The sequence below is a fragment of the Ananas comosus genome, linkage group 24, assembly GCF_001540865.1.
Source record: "Ananas comosus cultivar F153 linkage group 24, ASM154086v1, whole genome shotgun sequence".
NCBI lineage: Eukaryota > Viridiplantae > Streptophyta > Magnoliopsida > Poales > Bromeliaceae > Ananas > Ananas comosus.
Window position 1 is genome coordinate 7,660,825 of NC_033644.1, and position 20,584 is coordinate 7,681,408.

The 20,584-nt window shown below is 36.3% G+C and overlaps 1 protein-coding gene and 1 pseudogene across 1 annotated transcript; one reads left to right on the forward strand and one right to left on the reverse strand.

Annotated features, from left to right (window-relative positions):
- LOC109728627 lies at positions 1,374–14,836 on the forward strand (annotated as a pseudogene).
- Positions 17,562–19,447, reverse strand: LOC109728764 (subtilisin-like protease SBT3.2). Its single transcript, XM_020259287.1, has 5 exons — positions 19,346–19,447; positions 19,024–19,249; positions 18,799–18,913; positions 18,482–18,686; positions 17,562–18,285 (listed from the first exon to the last, which is right to left on the reverse strand). The coding sequence occupies exons 1-5, from the start codon at positions 19,389–19,391 to the stop codon at positions 17,717–17,719; spliced, it is 1,161 nt and encodes a 386-aa protein (XP_020114876.1). The 5' UTR covers positions 19,392–19,447; the 3' UTR covers positions 17,562–17,716.

Here is a 20,584-nt window from a genome sequence, read left to right on the forward strand (position 1 = left end):
CATTTTTTTTTAAAAAAGGGTACAATATATAAATATCTGGATGCAAGAGGTGCAGATAAATATTTTAAAAAAGACAAATTAAATTATTTTTTAAAAATAAATGTTTTAAAAATTGGATGGCTATTTGTAAAGAAAAATTCTACAAACACAGCTGCATCTAGGTGTAGATCTTACTTCCAATCTAGTGTTCATAATAATTAAATAGGTTTTAGCAAAAAAAAAAAAGAGTAAAACCATACAAATTTTATCTTAACTATAGACCATTTTGAATCGGTTACCCAACCATTTAAAATTTTGATTTTATTTATCTAATCTTTTAATTATTTGATTTGAGTTAATAGCGATATAGTTAATTATTTATTTTACTAAATTTTTAGTTGCGAAAATCATATGAAAAATACTAATTAAATCTTTAAAGATAAACGAAACAACGAAACATTCAACATTTAAAGTCAAAACACTGTTAACTAACTCAAATAAAATAAATTAAAAAATTGGATAGTAAGATCATAAATTTAAAAGATTGAATAGTTATTTCAAAATAATTTACAATCTAAATAAATTCCGTACATTATTATTTTAAAACAATTAATAAAACACCAACCGTTTCTAACACAAGTAGCAAATGACTTAATAGTTAATATCCGAAGTCTTAAATTCGAAGCGTAATTATTTAGAAATAAATGGAGCGGTCAGCTTGTTATCTTTTTCTAAGACTAAGTCTTCGTTTGGGATTGCGGGAAGATTGCGTTACGTACGGTGAGAAAATACGATAAAAAAATACTTGTTTATTTATATATGTAATATTGCGTTCCACATATCGCGATAAGTTAGTTATGATATTTTTTTTGCGGTTTCACTAGAAAACACAAAAATATATTTCTGTATGCTTTTATACCAATTTTATTTTATCTACTATTGTTTGGTTGGGGGTTAAGGGATAACCCCTTAACCCCCATATTATCCCCAAACACCTCCAAAAAAGGGTGGGGTTAGCTAATCCAACCTCAAATAGGCTATTCCGGATTAGCTAACCCCACCTAACCTTACCATATCCTAACCAAACACTATTTTCTATTCATAATAACACACTATTCTTCTTATCCCACCTACTCCAACCAAACACACTATTTTCTATTCATAATAACACACTATCCTTCTTACCCCATCTCAACCTTAAACTTAATTCTATCCCTAAAATAATTAATTTTTTTTTAATCTCGAACCAAACGGTAAGAGTGCCTGATAGACCCCAATACTATACTGAGCATTATTACCATTTCTTTTCTTTTCTTTTCTTTTTTTCTTTCTTTTTTTCCTTTTTTTTTTACTTTTTCCTCCCCTGTCCGAAAGCAAACCCCCCTCACCCCCATTTGTCGGACTATCGGACCCGAGTCCGCAGTCGGCGCCGGCTTCTCCAACCTCCCAAAACCCCAAAAATGCAGTCGGCGCCGGCTTCTCCATCCTCCCAAAACCCCAAAAATGGACGCCATAAGAAAGCAAGCTACCAAGTTAAGAGAGCAAGTCGCCAAGCAACAGCAGGTTCCCAACCTCTCTCTCTCTCATTTCTCTCTCTCTCTCTCTCTCTCTCTCTCTCTCTCTTTAAGCATTTGCATTGCTATGCTAAGAGCATTTGTTGGGTTTTTTTTTTTTTTTTTTTTTTTTTTTTTTTTTTTTTGCCTCTCTTACGATTTTGATTAGCAATTGAGGACAATGCGGGTATTTGACTTCGAATTGGTGGTTTGACTTTTTTTTTTTTTTTTTTTTTTTTCAAATATGGGATTCGCAAGCTAATAATTATCCTAAGTTTTTTTTCTTTTTCTTTTTCTTTTTTTTTTTATAGCAAGAGAAAACTTTGAAAATTGCTTCCGCGGTATAGCGCATTTTCAAATTTCAATTCTGGGGTTCAAAGTGTAACATACGCTTCGTTTGGATCGAGAGAATAGCAGGCAAAAAAAAAAAAAGAAAAAAAAGAAAAAGGGTAAACGTTCAATTTGTCCTTGTGAGTAGGGATTAGTGGATATGGATACCTGAAATTTTACCCGAATCCGAACAGAGTGGATTTACCCGATGCTAACCGGATATAGTTTCGGATATGGATATCGAAAACGAAAACCAGGATTTGGATTCGGGTATGGATTTTGATGCTATCCGACCCGAACCTGAACCTGAAATTATTTTACATTATATATAATATATATAGAAATGTTTGATGTTATATTTAAATTTAGATTTAATATAATGTATTTTGAAATATTATAAAAAGAAATAATTGTTTCGGGTTCAGGCTTGGGTTCGGATTTCGGATTTTTGGTCAGGTTTGGGTTTGGGTATGGATTTTTAAAATCCGTCGGATTGGAATTCGGGTTCGGGTTTCGGGTTTAGTAGTCCGGTTCAGGTTTAGGTATTTTGAAAATCCGCCCGTATCCGACCCGTTGACATCTCTACTTGTGAGGTTTAGCTTATTTTCACTTTGCCACAGGACCACCCTGTGGCTTGAATGGTTGCAGTTAACTATTCCGTGGTTTTATTTTAGTTTCACCGTGCGGTTCTCCCAATAAAAGGAGTAGCAAAGTGATATTTTTTGCAAACCACGGGATAGTAAACTGTATATCATAGGATAGTGAAATGTTGTATTGTACCATTATGTACAGTTATGTGGTTTGTAAGAAAGTATCACTTTGTTACAACGGTAGTGATTTGAATCCTGCGAAAACTACATAGTGGCAAAGTGAAAGTGCGCTAAACCAAAAGAGGCCAAATTAAAGTGACCCAAAATAAAAAGTAATTTTCTTTAGTTTTCCGCAAGGAACTGTCATAAAGAAGTAGCAAAGTGATAAATTTTATAAATCACATGATGGTGATGGTAAAGTGCAACACGCGGGGTGGTAAAGTGTTACATTTTAGGCAGTACCGCCACATGCTTTATAAAATATGCACTTTGCTACTTTTAAATTACCACTACTTGTTGAAAGATAAAACAAAAACCACGAGTACAAAGTCTTAGAGTTTAAGCCATAGGATAGTAAACTGCAGATGCACTATTCGGTTGGGAGTGCTTTTGGAAGTTGTTCATGTTTTTTGATACATCATAGAGAGACATCTGTACCATTCTTAGATGCATAAATATGATGAAGCAAAATTGGAGTTATTTTATAGCATATGATGGAGTTATGGAAGAGCGATTCAAGAGAAGTAGCATAAAGTAGTTATGAAGTGAGTAGCTATTCAAATGCTCCAAAGTAATTATGGTAGATAGGTAGAGTGATTGCTTTTTAAGTTTTAGGCTTCATCTTGTATTATTATTATGAATAAATGAATAACCCATATGATCTTCAAATGAATGAATATGGTTTATCTTTTCTTATTTTCTTGGGCATTGTGACCATTTTGTGAAAATCATGATAGGCTGTTCTCAAGCAATTTGCAAATGGTGGATATGCAAGTTTTGATTATGTGTTTAGCGATGAGGCGGAACTTCAGCAGCATCAGAAACTAGAGAAGCTTTACATATCAACCCGCTCAGGAAAGGTTAGCCATCCTATGACAAATCTATTCGACCAGTTTCTGTGTGTCTAACTCTAGTGTTTCTTTCAGCATTTTCAAAGAGATATTGTTCGTGGCGTGGAAGGTTATAAGTCACAGGATCCAAACAAGTTGAACTCGGTATCTATATAGCCCTAGTTCTTTTTTTCTCACTTTTTATTTTGTCATGTATGTACATAAAGATTATAGATACCTTCCTCAGGCACAAAACTATCAGAAGATAGCAAGAAGTACGGTGCCGAGGACAGCTGTACAAATGTAAGTACGTTATCAAAAGCTGCACTAACCTTTGGGCGTGCTCGTGCCCAGATGGAAAAGGAACGTGGGGACTTATTGAAAGCTCTCAGCACCCAGGTGTGTTTTTTTTCTTTCTGTGTAGTTGATTGTGTCACTAGATAAGGATAGATCAGTTATTGTAACAAACTCTACTTGAATATTGTTAGACTCTACTTGAATATTGTTACAGAAATATAACTGTATCTTGTTACATACTATTATAAATAATAGAAGACCCACTCATCAGTGGTATGCATCCTAAATTAATTCGTATCATGGTATTAGAGCTATAAACTTTTCTGCCTTCCTCATCATCTACTTAGTCTCTCTCTTTTTTCTAATATGGCCTCTTCTTCCCTTTCTTCTCACAAAAGAAGCCCCTTCTCTGTCAACATCAAAGACCTTGTCCCGATTGACCTTGATTCAACGAGTTTTCTATCTTGGAAACATCTTATTATACCAGTTCTTTCTATGTATCATCTTAAAGGGCATATTGATGGTTCTGAATCTGCTCCGCCACCTACTGTTACCGACTCTGACAATGAGGAAGTGCCTAATCCAGAATATACAAAGTGGGTCGAAGAAGACATGCTTATTCTAAGTTGGATCAACACTACCCTTCATAAGGATTCAATTCCTCTCTTATATGATGTTACCTCTGCCAAACATGCATGGGACCTTCTAAACAAACATTTCTTCGATCGATCCTCTGCTCGGGCCAATTATTTCCGCAACCAACTCAACAATCTTCGAAAGGGAACACTTTCTGCTGAGGAATACATGCAGAAAATTAAATTCTTCTCTGATTCATTATCTGCTATTGGCCAACCAATGACCCAATCTGAATTATGATCAGTTATTTTCAAAGGTTTGCCTCCTCAATTTTCAACATTTATTGAGACTGCATCTGAAAAAGACCCAACACCATCTTTTCAAGAATTGTGAACTATGCTACTCAACCATGAGTCTATTATTGAACAAGTACATAGCTCTAGTGATGTTGCTTCATCTCAACCCACTGCATTCTTTTCTTCCTCATCTTCTAAACCTTCTTCAACACCTACATTTTATCCCAACTCACCCAATCGAGGTGGTCGATCGTCACGTGGTCGTGGTGGTCGCTACGGTCGTGGTCGTGGACGTTGGCAGTTTGCTATGTCAAACTCTGGTCGTGGATACTACTCCAATCCACCAACACCCCCTGCCTACTCTACCAGTCCTCATTCCAACCGCGGCCTTCTAGGTGCTCCACCCTCATTTTCCTCTTCAAATGCAGCACATTCCACAATTCAATGCCAAATTTGTGATGCCCTTGGGCATATGGCTAAAGATTGTCCTCATTGTTTCAATCAAGTATATCAACCTTCAAATGCCTTCCCTAGTCATATTGCGGCGCTCTCCTTAAATGAAGCTACTGATTCTGCCTGGTATATGGATTCGGGCGCTAGTGCGCATATGACAAATGATCAAGGTAACTTGTCTACTTTGAAGCCTTTATTAAAACCAACTTCTATCTCTCTTGCAGATAGTTCTCTATTGCATGCTAATGCTGTTGGTAATTCTTCAATCACTCTTAATTCTAACAAGTTTCACCTTCGTGATACTCTTTTCATTCCTTTCTTACAAACCAATCTCATATCTGTTCGAAAATTCTTACATGACAATAATTGTCTTATGGAATTTTCTTCTTCTGGTTTTGTTATTAAGGATGCACTGACCGGGAGAGTTCTACATCGCAGCTCCAGTGATGGTCTCATTTATCCCTCCAATCAAATTACCAGTTCCTGTCAACCCATCGCATCGGTCAATAAAGCTGTTTCTTCTGCATTTCTCTCTCAAGTTATTTCTCCATCCACTTGGCATTCTCGATTGGGACACCCGAGCCCCATTATTTTTCATAGATTACTTAATAAATGTTTTTTATTTAATAAGAAACATTCTAGGATTCCATATTGTACTTCTTGTCTTCAATCTAAACACTCGAATTTGCCATTCGAGCGCAGCACTTCCATCTCTTCTCGTTGTTTACAACTTATTCATAGTGATGTTTGGTCTAGTCCAGTTCAATCGGTTACTGGTTTTCGCTACTATGTACTTTTTGTTGATGATTTCTCATGTTATGTCTGGCTATATCCTATGACAACCAAAAATGAAGTCTTCTCATGCTTTATTCATTTCAAAAATCATGTCGAAAATTTATTCTCTACAAAAATTCAAACTTTTCGATCTGATGGTGGCGGTGAATACATCAGCCAAAAATTTCGCCTTTTTCTTTCTGAACATGGAATAAATCATCAACTGTCATGTCCTTATACCCCACAACAAAATGGAATAGCCGAACACAAGCATAGACATCTTTGTGATATTTCTCGTACATTGCTAGTTCATTCATCTGCACCATTTCATCTCTGGGTTGATGCTTTTCTTACTACCGTATTCCTTGTTAATCGGCTACCAACTCCATTACTGCAACATGCTTTTCCATATAAGCTCCTATTTGGGTGTGATCCGGACTACTCTATTTTGCGCACTTTTGGATGTTTATGCTACCCTAACTTACAACCTTATATACAACATAAGCTTCAACCGCGTTCTACCCTGTGTGCTTTTATTGGCTATAGTCCGAATCACAAAGGTTATCGTTGTCTTGACACAAAAAATGGGTGTGTCTATATATCCAGGAGTGTCCGATTTGTTGAAACTGTATTTCCCTTTGCTACTACTAAAATTTCAGCATCACCTATTCCAGATCCTACCTGCAAATCGAGAAAAATATACTCACAAGAGGATGAGTCGTCATTTCCTGGTCCACAACTTCTTCCTTCTCCCACACCAAGTAACTTTGATAGAAGTATAGAACCAACCTCCCAAGCTCCACCTCTGTTACTTCTGCATCCCCCCTACTAATTCTACAACTATCGACTCCCAAGATATTAGCCAACTCCACTCCCAACAACCTACCTCTTGCAACATTTTTCCCACCAATGAAGACACAAACCTTTCTGCGCCTCAACGTCCTACACATACCCCACAACCTGAATCTCAACCGTCCAATACGACTACTCAACAAACTAGCCAACCCAACCCTTGTGACGAGGACATTTCGAATATAGTGGACTGTGCTACGCACAAATTAAACAGTTCTCATCCTATGCAAACAAGATCCAAGTCTGGCATTATAAAACCAAATCCTCGCTATATCTCTAATTTTGCCGCCACCTCGCCTTTACCTACTGAGCATCTACCTATACTGAAGCCTTTAAAGATTCCTTATGGCGTGCAGCTATGAATGAAGAATTTGCTGCTCTCTTACATAACAAAACTTGGACTCTTGTTCCTTATCATCCATCGCTGAATGTTATCAGCAACAAATGGGTTTATCGAGTTAAGCAAAAAGCCGACGGTACTCTTGAAAGATGCAAAGCTCGTCTCGTTGCAAAAGGATTTCATCAACAACCAGGTATTGATTTCCAAGAAACATTTAGCCCTGTTGTTCGACATGAAACTATTTGTCTTGTACTTTCTCTAGCTGTCAACAATGGTTGGCCTATTCGTCAACTTGACGTCAAAAATGCCTTCTTACATGGCTTTATCACTGAAGATGTCTACATGAGCCAACCACAGGGCTTTATCGACCCACAACACTCTTCTTATGTTTGTAAACTACATAAGGCCTTGTATGGTTTAAAACAAGCTCCACGTGCTTGGTACACTCGTCTGAGCAATTTTCTTCTTTCAATGGGTTTCTCTAGTAGTAGCTCAGATAGCTCTATGTTTGTTTATAACTCTTCAAAGGGAACCGTCATTCTACTATTATATGTAGATGACATTATTCTTACGGGCTCATCAATTAGCTTTCTGCAACCTTTTATTTCCCGGCTTGCATCATTATTTGCTATTAAAGATCTCGGCGACCTACATTATTTTCTTGGGATCCAAGTTTCCCGCACATCTGATGGCTTACACCTCTCTCAACAAAAATATGCTATGGATCTTCTAAAGAATTTTGGGCTTACAAGTTCGAAGCCTGTTACTACTCCAGTAGTTGGTGCAAAGCTCTCCAAATACGATGGTGATTTACTAGAGGATCCAACCTCCTATCGCCGTTTGTGTGGTGCTCTCCAATACCTCTGTATCACGCGCCTGGATATTTCCTATGCAGTAAACTCAGTCTGCCAATTTATGAGTTCTCCAACAACTACTCATTTTGTAGCTGCTAAGCGTATTCTTCGATACGTTGCCGGTACTCTTAATCATGGTATTTTTCTTCAAAAATTATCAAACTTGGATATTGTAGCGTACACAGACGCAGACTGGGCAGGATGCCCTGATACTCGTCGCTCAACAACTGGCTTTGCTATTTATCTTGGTGACAATTTAATCAGTTGGAGCTCTAAAAAGCAACCCACTGTTGCTTGCTCTAGTACGGAGGCTGAGTATCGTGCCATTGCCTATGGGGCTTCAGACATTTCTTGGATTTTAAATCTGTTACGTGATCTTCGATTATTTGTCAAAGACCCTCCTATAATTTTTTGTGACAATTTAAGTGCGACTTATCTTACTGTCAACCCGATGTTTCATTCGCGGACTAAACATCTTGCACTTGACTTTCACGTTGTCCGTGAAAGGGTCGCCAACAAGATGCTTCGCGTTCACTATATATCAACAAATGATCAGATTGGTGATATATTTATAAAGAGCCTACATCATTCCAGATTTTGCAATTTATGGTCCAAGCTTCACGTGCATGGTCCACCACGTTCAGCTTGAGGGTGCCTGTCACTAGATAAGGATAGATCAGTTATTGTAACAAACTCTACTTGAATATTGTTAGACTCTACTTGAATATTGTTACAGAAATATAACTGTATCATGTTACATACTATTATAAATAATAGAAGACCCACTCATCAGTGGTATGCATCCTAAATTAATTCGTATAAGATTGTTCATTTCTTCTTTTTAATGAGCTTTGGTTATATTGCAGATGTTACTCTTGGGAATCTAAAAGCATGCAAATTAGTTGCCCTCTTGTTTCACTTTCTATATACTCCTTAATAACTCTTATGTTTTAGAGTCGACTTCTACTTTTATGTCTTTGGGTTCTTGTTAATAGCCTTTGTCATGAATAATGACTTGTCGAGTGTAAGTAATTTGGGTGCCCATGGAAAGGAGACCACGTATATTTTCTTCTCTGGCTGCTGGGAGCTAACACATGGTTGGAAAGCTATGCTTTCTGAATGTTGCCTTTGACGAGAACCTCAAAGATGATACAAGTGTTCTAGATTGGAAAGATGATTGTACGGATTTACTAATATATCTTGGCTGAGCTACTGTGCTGTCTGGAGTTTGTAAACATTAAAAATTCTATGCAGCATGTCTATACGGATATAAATTTAGCATATTATGTCTTGCAAGTTGCAACCTAGAAGTATATAATTTTTGTTTATCAGACCTTCGAGTGTACTAAGCAGTTCGCTACCTAGCTAGTCCTAGATTTATGCATTTTCCTTGTTGTAAATGTGTAATCTATGTTGCACAGGTGTACTGCGCCCTCTGTCTTATCCTTCTTCAGTTTATTAGTTTATCAAGTTTACTTAAGTGCATTGGTCTTAATATCTTCTGGTATAAGGTTCCCTATGAAGCACAGACACTTCAATTTACGTGCTGTTTGCGTATCGGATACATATCGCATATGGATATGCGTTCGATACACGCTCAATACGTGTCCAATAGGGGATTGGAGTATCCGGAATTTTTTTAAAAAGTAAAAAAAAAAAAAAAAAACACAGGATACAGCTCAGAAATGGGGGTGATACAGAGGATATGGCCGGGGTACCGGGAGATGCGGCTAGACTTTTTTCTGGTCTAAAATGATCGGAACCAAAAATTTTCGTTCTAATCCACTTCCTAATCCACTGAAAATAAGGAAAACAGTAGAAAATAAGGAAAACAGTAGAAAAATTGTCAATCTCTCTTCAATTCTTCATTTTTCTATCTTTTTGCTTGGCCGGTGGAAGGCACTCTCTCTCACCGTCCCCACACAATATTAAGTTATAGTTTAGGCCTTCAAGGATTAACTTTTACTTTTTTAATCTAATTGACCCATCTAGTGTCAAGTGTCAACCAAGAAGGGCCATAGAGAATGATTTTTCCTATTTTTATGAAAGTTTTAGCTTTATTTTTGTCAATGTTTTTTATAATAGAACCTAATGATATTTGAAAACATACATATATGATGAATGGCTAATTTAGTTTGTGCAACTAAATATCTATTGTTATCATTAGGTCAAGCTAGATGATAGTTGGTTAATAGTCTTTGAATTATTATTCCTTATGATTAATTATCTTTTTTGATGAACAAAGTTAGAATATTTGTACAAGCTGATGCATATATCTCTTAAATATAACTCAGGTATCCTGATTGTTCTCAATATATTATTATATATAATCAACATATGTTTAAATAAATTTAAAATAATATTTTATTCAAGTATCCCCTGCGTATTGAATTCTAGAATTTTTGGGACTTGCTGTATCACCATATCCGTATCCTTGTATCCATATCTGTGCAATATAGAAGTTGCCTAATAGAATATTCTGTGGTCATGTTGATTTGGGTTTGTCGATGTTTTTATAAACAGTTCACTATTTTGTCATACTCTTAATACCACTTTTTTCTTCTTTTTTTTTGTTTTTTCCTTTTTGTTTTCTAAACTATAAACAGGTGATGGTAGACTAGTTGGCTCATTTGAATTAACAAATCTTGATTTGCTTGTATGATAATGAGCTGATCAGATAGTGTCAAAATTCTTGACTTCTCAGGTCGCAGAGCCATTAAGAGCAATGGTAGTAACTACCCCATTGGAGGATGCCCGCCACCTAGCTCAACGGTATGACGAAATGCGTCAAGAAGCTGAAGCTCAGGTAACACTATATGCTAATATCTATGCGGACAATTATATTCTACGTTAGATATACCCTCCGAAATCATATATACCATATTCATCATTGCAAAATCTGAATTTTCAAATATAACCTTCAAAAACTTAATTCCTTACACATATAGTACCCATTTTGCTATCTTCTGCTTATAGTTGCAGTCATCTTTAATAGGGCGTTAGCAAACAAGAGTAGAGCTTCTGTTATGGTGTGAAGTAGAGATGAGAGTTCAGTTATTTTAGATAGATTTTTAGGATATGTTTATATAGCATAAATTCCTGAAATTAGGGATATTTATGCTTTTTACGCTTTTCCAAATTAGCTCGTGCTTTTGATAGAAAAGCTATTTATGCTTTTCCAAATAGTACAACTCAAACAACTTCTAACAGTAGTACACCCTACTGCCAGGCGAAAGTAAACCCTACCTTTGTAATCTTTTTGTCAAAAAATGCCTCTCTTGAAAACTTTTTATGATGCAAAACCAACATCTCCCGTGAATTAGATGACTCCTACTTAAGAGCATACTGCATTATTAAGGGGATGTATGTGTAAAGATGATTTGTCAGGGATATATTATGTAAAAGCCCCTTGATTTCATTGTACTGTGTTATTGCTCCTGTTGCCACATTCAGTTTGCTATGCATGGTTTGGATGATAATATTTCATATTTGGTTCATGATTGGAATTGGAATGGGAAATATAATTAGATTGCATTGGAATGAAAAATGGAATTACGAATCATCCAAAAAATGCTTGGTTCATTATTGGAATGGAAATCGGAATGGACAATTGGGACTAATAGGATTTTGGGAGAGTGTTTTGATTAAGGGAGAGGAGAGTGATGAAGGACAAGGAGGGAGAGGTGTTTGTGAAGGAGGGTTTTAATTCGTTTACTCTAATGTGGGCCAATTGAGAATTCAAAGTCAGATTGGGCCATAAATGGATTAAACTATCCTCATTCCAGAGTGGAATGAGAATCGGAATCCGGTTCCTATAAAACAAACCACATCTATTGGAATCAATCAATCCTGTTCCCATTCCCGAGTCTAAAATAGGTGAACCAAACAAATCCTTATTGTCATCAGCTAATAGATTCTCCACTTTCTAAATGGCACACACTTTGCAGGCTATTGAAGTTTCAAAACGCCAAATCAAAGGGAGAGAAGACGCTGGTAATATTGATAACAATTTGAAGTTGGAAACAGCTGAATCAAAGTTGCAAGACTTGAAGTCGAACATGACAGTGCTTGGTAAAGAAGCCATAGTAGCAATGACTGTTGTAGAAGCTCAACAACAAAGATTAACCTTACAACGTCTTATTGCAATGGTATGGTTTATTCATTCCCCACTTTTCGAAATGTCTTTTTTTCCTTTTAGCATTTCTCATGTCGCTAATAATGCTTTGGCACAAAAAAAAGCTGATAAATCGTATTCTCCTAATTGAAGGTTGAATTAGAGCGCACTTATCATCAGAAAATCCTTGAAATGCTCGATCAGCTTGAAGAAGAGGCAAGTGGCGCATCTATTTTTTTTGGTTTGCAAAAGCAAGAGCTAATATTGGTCTCAGTGAAGTGTTTTTCATAATAAACACTTTTGTCCTTCTCCATTCATTTTCACTTAAAGCTTTGATGGACAGATGGTATCAGAGAGGCAGCGAATTGAAGCCACTCCAAGCCCAGTAATAGAAGATCCTGTGCCACCTCCTCCTTCATATGAAGACGCCAATGGCATATATTCTTCCCAAACAGTTAATGGATCAGGAGATTCTGTGGGATATTTTCAGGCGGAGGTACTCAATATAGCTTTTAATTTTTGGATGTGTAATGAAATGTTGGACTAGAACCAATTCTTTGATGGTTGGTTCTGTTTTGATGGTCTTTTTCGTAACTCTTTTACTTAATTGCATTGTGAAGGTTGTGCATGCATATCAGGCTGAGTCAGATGTTGAGTTGGAACTGTCGGTTGGGGACTTTGTTGTTGTAAGAAAGGTAGTTTGTTTCTGTCAACCTTTATTCCCATAGCGCATTGTCCACGATTGAATGTAAAAATATAAAAACATTGTTATCTAACAACTTAAACTTTTGGAGAAAAACAGTTGTTTTATATAATTTAACATGATATTAGAGTAGAGAATCTTAAGTTCGAGTCCTATCAGGCTTCTAGCATTATTTAATTTCTCGTCTTGGGCTTATTCAAAAGTTTCGAGCCAAGCGCGAGGGGCAGTGTTGAATATAAAATATTCTCTAACAGCTTAAGCTTTTGGAGAAAAATAGTTTTTTCGTATAATTTAACATCCATCATTAGCTTTGATTGTTAATTTCCCTCTCCTTAGGTATTCAGAACTATACTCTATTGTTTGAGAAGTATCATGAAATAGAGTAAGGCTGCTATAATCTATTGAGTATTGTGCCCTTTGTGCTTATAAATTGTTTTCAATGATGGAGCTTCCCAATCGACGATTCACACCGTTAAATATGATCTAAAGCATTTAAAATTACTAGAAAATGAATTTTGTGATTTTTCAAAATTATAATAAAGCAATCCAGCAGGCATAAAATGAACCATCAAAATCGAACAACATCCTAAAAAAGAATGATCGGATCCTTCAATTTAAGATCGAAGTTATTGATCTTTATCTAGATAGTGAATAGATTTTTTTCAAAAATTCAATCAATTTCGATTTTTTATACCGTTAAACTAGCAAGTATTCCTACCGGTTATTGTAAGTTCATTTTGATATTTTTTGATTGTAAGGTAAATGATGTCGAAAAATTATAAAATTTGATATCTAAAAGTTTTAAATGTTCTAAATCATGTTTACGATATGGATCGTCGATTCGGAAGTTCTATTATCGAAAACAACTTATGAGTACGAAAATGATCATACTCATAAGAGTATAGTAGTCGGACTTTATGAAATAAGTCAATCCTCAACAAAAAGCAAGGAGCTGTAATTAGGGGACGCCATAATTTTCCATTGGTTAAGATTTCTGATAATGACCAACAAAGAAGGCAGATGGTTAGTCTGAACTTGGCTTAAATAGATATTGAATTGCTTATGTTTGATCCTTGTTTCTGCTGTTGCACCTAATCTAAATGGGTCGGTATTCTAAACTTAAATGTGCCCTTTTTTGGGTTTTGGGGTTTGCAGAATAATTTGAAAGAAAATCTTAAAACTTAGAAGACAATTAGAAAATGAGCAGCCGAGGGAACAAATAACCATAATATCTTGATCTCTAAATGACGCTCTAGGCTACTTCGGCTCGTATTCTAAAGGATGTTCTAGACTCCCTTGGTGAAAACTATTAGCTTGATTATTGAGATTAATACCAAGAGATATCTGATGATGTTCGCTATGTTTCTCTAAATTTTTATTCTGATTCTACTGAAATTTAGTATGTATTTCACTGCCTTTGTTTTCTAGTTTGCATCTCTTTACATTATTCTGCGTTTTTTTAATTAGATATGTCTTTGATGTTTTGACATTGATTTCTTCGTAACTTGGGACAACCTTTTTCACTGTTTCCCTGCATGTTATTTCCTCTCGAAAACCCTAATTTGAGATACTGAATGGTCCATACAGGTGGCGAGTGATGGTTGGGCCGAAGGAGAATGCAAAGGTAAAGCTGGATGGTTCCCTTACGGATACGTTGAAAGACGGGATCGCGTACCAGCAACCAAAATTGCTGAAGTATTTTAACATCTTTCTAGACTCACCAAGAACAGCCGTAAAGTGAAGCTAGTAATGCGCAGTGCAAACTTTTACCCTTCTGTCATGACCAGAAATTTCGGTACAGAATCAAGTTAGTGTGCTTGAACTGTAGTTTCTAATTTCGACAGTTAAATCCTCAGTAACACCTTAGTTGTAGAGCGTCGGGTTCTGGGCTTAATCTTAGGACCTTTTGGATCCTATACTTTGTTGTTATCGTCGATGATGATGATGATGATGTTGTTGTAAATTGAGAGTGCTTCCTCACTGTTTTGCTTGGGCTTGGCTTGTTGTCAAATTCAGAGATCTCTCCATTTCCTTCTCTTCAAATTCTTTCCACTCAAACAGGCCATATTCAAAGCCAAACTTTAGGAAGGGTTGAAGTGCTCTGCACAACAGAATCTGCTTCAAAACTCATTTCTCTGTTTCATTGAGAATATTTTGATTAGCACATCTCTTTTGTCTATTGAAATGATGCAGTAGTTGGTTGAGTCCGAAAGATGTCTACAACTGCATACAAAAAAAGGCATTAATTCATTATACTTTGGTTGCTTCTATTACCCAAAAGATTGATTATGCTTAGGAAACTGATTTATAAATATATATTAATATTTTCACTCACGTATCTGTTGGATAGAAAAGACATGTAGAATTAGTAGGTAAGATATGCGAAAATTCATCTTGTTAAATATTGAAGGTGAGAATTAAATCTATGACCTCACCGAATGAATGGGTCTAGAATTGCCTCTGATATTATAATACCCAAAAAAATCAATCCAGTAGCAGAGGAATTCAGAAATATATATTAACAGCTTCATATTTCTAGCTAAGTTTATTTTTTATAATTTTTTTTTCAAAAATAAATCAAACGTGGAACATGCTACGTCTCTCTTAAAAAAATCATTCTTCTTCGGATATAATTTTTGTTCCCCTGAAAAATTTAGACTAGGAAGATTTGCAAGTTGTAATTGATTATAATTAAACTTTAGGTTGCAATTAAAACAGAAAGAAATTTTTTGTATTTAAGACAATTATCACTAGATAGCTTGTTTTGGCATAGGTCCTTTATTTTAATTTTATCCAAATGTGGACTTAGATTGCTAAACTTCTTGTTGTCTATTTGAAGCTTCTTCTGGCATACAGAAAATGTGAAAAAGTTATTACTGCTTCCTTGAACAATTCTACTCAATAAGCACTTAGTAAAAGCTTCAATTACTTAACAGAGTAAAATAAGTCCGTTAGTTAAACCATTAGCTTCTCTTGAAGATAAAAAGCCAATTAAAAGTTTTGGATCTAAATTTATGACCAGACAAATTTTTTAAAAAAGAAAAAAACAATGATCAGATTATGTGCTATTAATGATTAGAATTAGAGAACTGGACCGCAAACCGATTATCGCAAAATAGATTAGGAGCTGTTTGGCCTTCTATTATGTGTGAATAACTTTTTTTGAGGGAAATCACGCACTAAGCGATTTTATTCAATTAATCGAGTGGTATAGACTGAATAAACTCATCAACTGAAGACCCGAAAGAAAAACTTTTTGCTGAAGAACTTTTTGAGGGAAATCACGCACTAAGCGATTATGTGTGAATAACTTTTTTTTTTAGGGAAATCACGCATTAAACGATTTTATTCAATTAATCGAGTGGTACAGACTGAATAAACTCATCAACTAAAGAAAACTTTTTTGCTGAAGAGTTCCCAATTGGCCGAGCTATCTGCAATTTCAACATTTTTAGAGAATCTCGAAGTCCATCCAACATTGAAATGTTTGAACCTCTCTGTAAAAGTCTATATCTCCGTGATTCTGTCTAGGCTTCGGAGATTAGTGAATCTAAATGATAACTCCGAAAGTGCAAAGTTTTGATGATGGACGCTAAATCTAAGAAGATATCAAATGTTTCTCTGGGATGCATTAGCAAAAGAAGAGATTGCTCCAATTTCCGCAGAGCAAGCATCGTGGATTGCCTTTATATTGCATCAGATATGCACGCAATGGTTCCCTGTTGGTCGGTAATCTCGCAGCTTTTAACGTGTCTTCCACAAAGGTTATAGTAGCTTCGAGTAGTGTTTGTGATATCAGTTAAACAAATAAAACTTTTTAAGTAAAGACATAGAATTACCTGAACCTTCGACCATTTTGTTTTAACTATTAAACCTTCCAAAAGTTCTGATTTTATTATCCAACCTTTCAATTTATTTGATTTGAGTCAATAAATAACACTTTGACTTCAAAAATTTAAATATATTGTCTATCTTTAACAATTTAGTTAGCACATTCCATACAATTCTCGCAACTATAAATTTATTAGAGTAAGTAATTAGCTTAAATTTTAAAGTCAAAGTGCTGTTGACTGATTCAAATCAAATAAATTGAAAGATTGGGTAGTAAAATTAAAATTTTAAAAATTGAAAAGTCGAATCAAAATGGTCCATAGTTCAAGGAAGCTTTGTGCATTTTTATCGGTTCTTAATATATGCCATGACTATTGAAAAACAAAAGGAAAAAAGAAAACCTAGCTTTATTTTTTTTTTAAAAAAAAAAAAAAAACCTGCAGCTACCATAGCAGCAACAAGTGTCAGAGCCAAAACAGTAGTGGATCCAACACTTTAACCAACACAACTCAAAGAAAGAGCATCTTTGTGGATTTAGCATCTGTTACTAATGAATAATAAAGAAAAATTTGAAAGTAATAAGTAAAGAATTGGTCCCATTAGTTAAGCACCCACATTTATGATAAATAAATGAACAAACAAAGCAACAAACTTAGAATTGATCCACATTATCTTTGATGAAATTATGAAGTAATTAGTTATCTCAAACAAATCCTCTCAGACCATGAGCGACTCTTTGTTAAATAATAGCTTAAGATTCTGAACAATAAATTATGAGTTTCATGCACAATTTTTTACGAAAACTTTATTTTTCTTTAAGAACCGCAACACTTCGAGCAATAATGGTTCATTCAGAAATTACAACCCAACCTTCGAATCAGTTAGATATTGTTTAAAATCCTCTATTATTTCAGATTTGAATAAGATTTAACAAACGTAAAATCGGCGAACGAAAAATCATATGAGAATTTCATCACAATGTGAGTCAACTAGTGACAATAACAAGATTTCGGAGAACAGAACATATGGTTTGTACAAATGGCGTTTAAATTTTAAAGGGAAAACAAAATAAGGAAACAGAAACAAGAAGAGTTGATTTCCACTAGAATCATGATCATGTTTCCATCATGCAACCGTGTAGAAGTCGTCGATCACCGTCCGAACCACCAACGGAATCCTCACCGAGTGAACTCCATCCTCCCACGACAAACATCCGAACATATACCGCCCTCGCACGTCTAGCTTCGGCCGAAAAGTTACCTTGAATGACAACTTCTTCGCAGTCATGTTAAACAACAAGACTTTGGGCTCGACATTTACATCTACTCTTTTCGGAGCTTCTATGCGAGCTCGATACACTGCATTAACCGGACCTACATTTGTGACTGTTCTTGATACTGTCAGGGTCTTTCTTAGCTCAGGAATGGATATGGAAGGGAGATTCAAGTCCTTCTGCGATTGATGGGAGCTTTTGCATGCAGTGTTGTGCTGCGTCATTGAGCTTATAGCGGAGTTATTGTATCCCATGGAGCAAAGAAAACGGATATAATCGGAAACACCCGTGTCGTAAACTAGACCAGGATCTAAAGCCTTGTTTGGGTCTACGTGGCCACCTCCGTGATCGAATGCGTCGGCTTGCTTGTAAGGAGCTCCTTCAGCTACTATACTGAGGCCATATTCGTCATGTGCGTTAGCTGTCGAAGAAATGAAAAGCAATTTCAGAATCAAGTAGTGAGAGAAATCGATCTCATTTTATTTATGATAGGCTTGAAATGGTTATTGTGCAATTTCAGATAGCCAGGGAACTAGTTTGGAGCTACTTGTGTATATAACCCTTTTTGAATCAATGAACTAAGTAAGATTGAGGCAGTAGATTTTACTGCAGCAGACCTGTTGTGACCAGCGCGGATTTAATCGCGGCGGGGCTCCAATCAGGATGGATCAATTTGAGAAGCGCTACAACAGCTGAGATGTGCGGGCATGACATCGACGTTCCCCAATCAATCCTGAAATTAACCGACCTGCTAGTGGGAGATAACATGGAAGCTGGGGGCCATGCTGCCAAAATGTTCACACCAGGTGCAGCAATGTCAGGCTGCAGAGTGTATCCATGAGTTAACCACAGAAAAGCCGACATTACTTTAATAGCAAAAATCGTGGCCTTATCACTTCCGACCGGTACATAAATGAAACTTACGGAGAATTACCTTCAGTAAAGAGGGGGACAATGAACTCGAGCCTCGAGACGAGAAGTATGCCACTTCAGGAGCAATCAGTTTCCCAAGAATTGTCTTTTCAGAGCTAAATTTCACAACCGGTTTTCTGCGGAAAAGTGTCAGGAGACGATTGCTGCTTTACTCTCCAAAACCAAATTTGTACCAAATTAGAAAACAAAGGACTTCGAAGTTCGAAGGACATGTATATACATGTACCTTGTGTCGCCGATGTAATTTAGTATGGTACTTCCGGTTTCAAGGTCTACTTGGATGCACGGAATATCATATGAAGATGCAATATCCTTCGTCATGAACTGAGCGAAGATGACGCCGACACCGAGTGCTTTTCTGACTGTGTCTGCCGCAACAGAAGCCACCCTTTGGCCCCGTGTTTGGAAACAAAGTACAATTTTTCCTCTTGCTAGAGTAGCATTAAGAGATCCTGTATTGCAACTTCTACGAGGGCATTAACTTGAATAGAAGGATATTTCACCCCGATTTCGATTAAATTGGGACTGTGGCGAGGAATAAATGTTACCTTGCATCACTATCTTCTGCATCACTGGAGGCGATATCTTCGGCATTAACAATTTGGTAGTTCCTCTTATGATGCTTTCCAGGGTATAGAGTTTGACCCTGAATTTAGAACACATATTCAATGCCATGCCTAAACAAACATAAAACAAAGACAAACATGTGAAACAACGAAATAAGAATTGAAAACTTACGGCACAAACAGTATGTTTTACCGAGGTGATCCTCGAAATAAAAGTCCAGTCAATGTGCTTGCGCGACAGTATAATCCACGGCGGTATAATGATCACTGTCTGCGAGTACGGCCCCGCAATTCCCTGCAGTAACAAACAACAGAAAATTCTCGTGCCGCGCGACATGAAAGAAGCCGATCGCCACAAACGGTCCATGACATAAGTAGAGAGAGAGGTGGCGCTTGCGCCAAAGGAACTGATAAAACATCCACGCGCATCATTATGCATCGCTCGAAAGGGCGAGATATGTCTGCAGAAGCTGGCAAGTCTCCTGTGCCCAGGCATAGATATTATGTTAAATCTAGTATCAATAATAATAAAAAATTTACAAACATATCATCAATATTAATATATATATAATTATTAGATTTATATTGTTAAAATAATACCACAAATTATGAATGTAATAACGCAAGCAATTAAAATTAAGAAGAGAGTTAAGTTATATTTATGAGAGATAGTAAGCATGTATATGCATAATCAGTAACCAAAACTACTATACGATAGTTATATGATGTGATATGTATAGTCTCGTTCAATGATATGCCAGCCACTGCATTTAGATCCGCACACTCAAAACAAAACACGAAAAAGCAATTGCCCATATCGTGGTTGCATTATTTGGCACTTGCCGGCATATGTGGTCCGGCCACATGTGGCAATTAGACTGCCAATACCGTACTGCATATTAACATTGGGCGTTGTTGATTGCACAAAACCATATATGTCCACCACGTATACCACTTTTGGAAACATTTGTGTTGTGTTACTCAACAAACTATTGAACGGAAACCAACAGTAAATCTAGGAATTATGTGCATTATTTCCAGTACAGTTAATCAATCTGAGAGTCCATGGTGTAGTTATCATTATAACCATCAGAACTGGCGTAGTAAGATGAAGAATCCATATGAATCCTTTATGATCCTATAAATTCAGGCCAGAACTCTCATCTTTCTTGTGGGACCAAATTGTGTGTGATCTCATTTAATGGTTGGTTTAGGTGGATA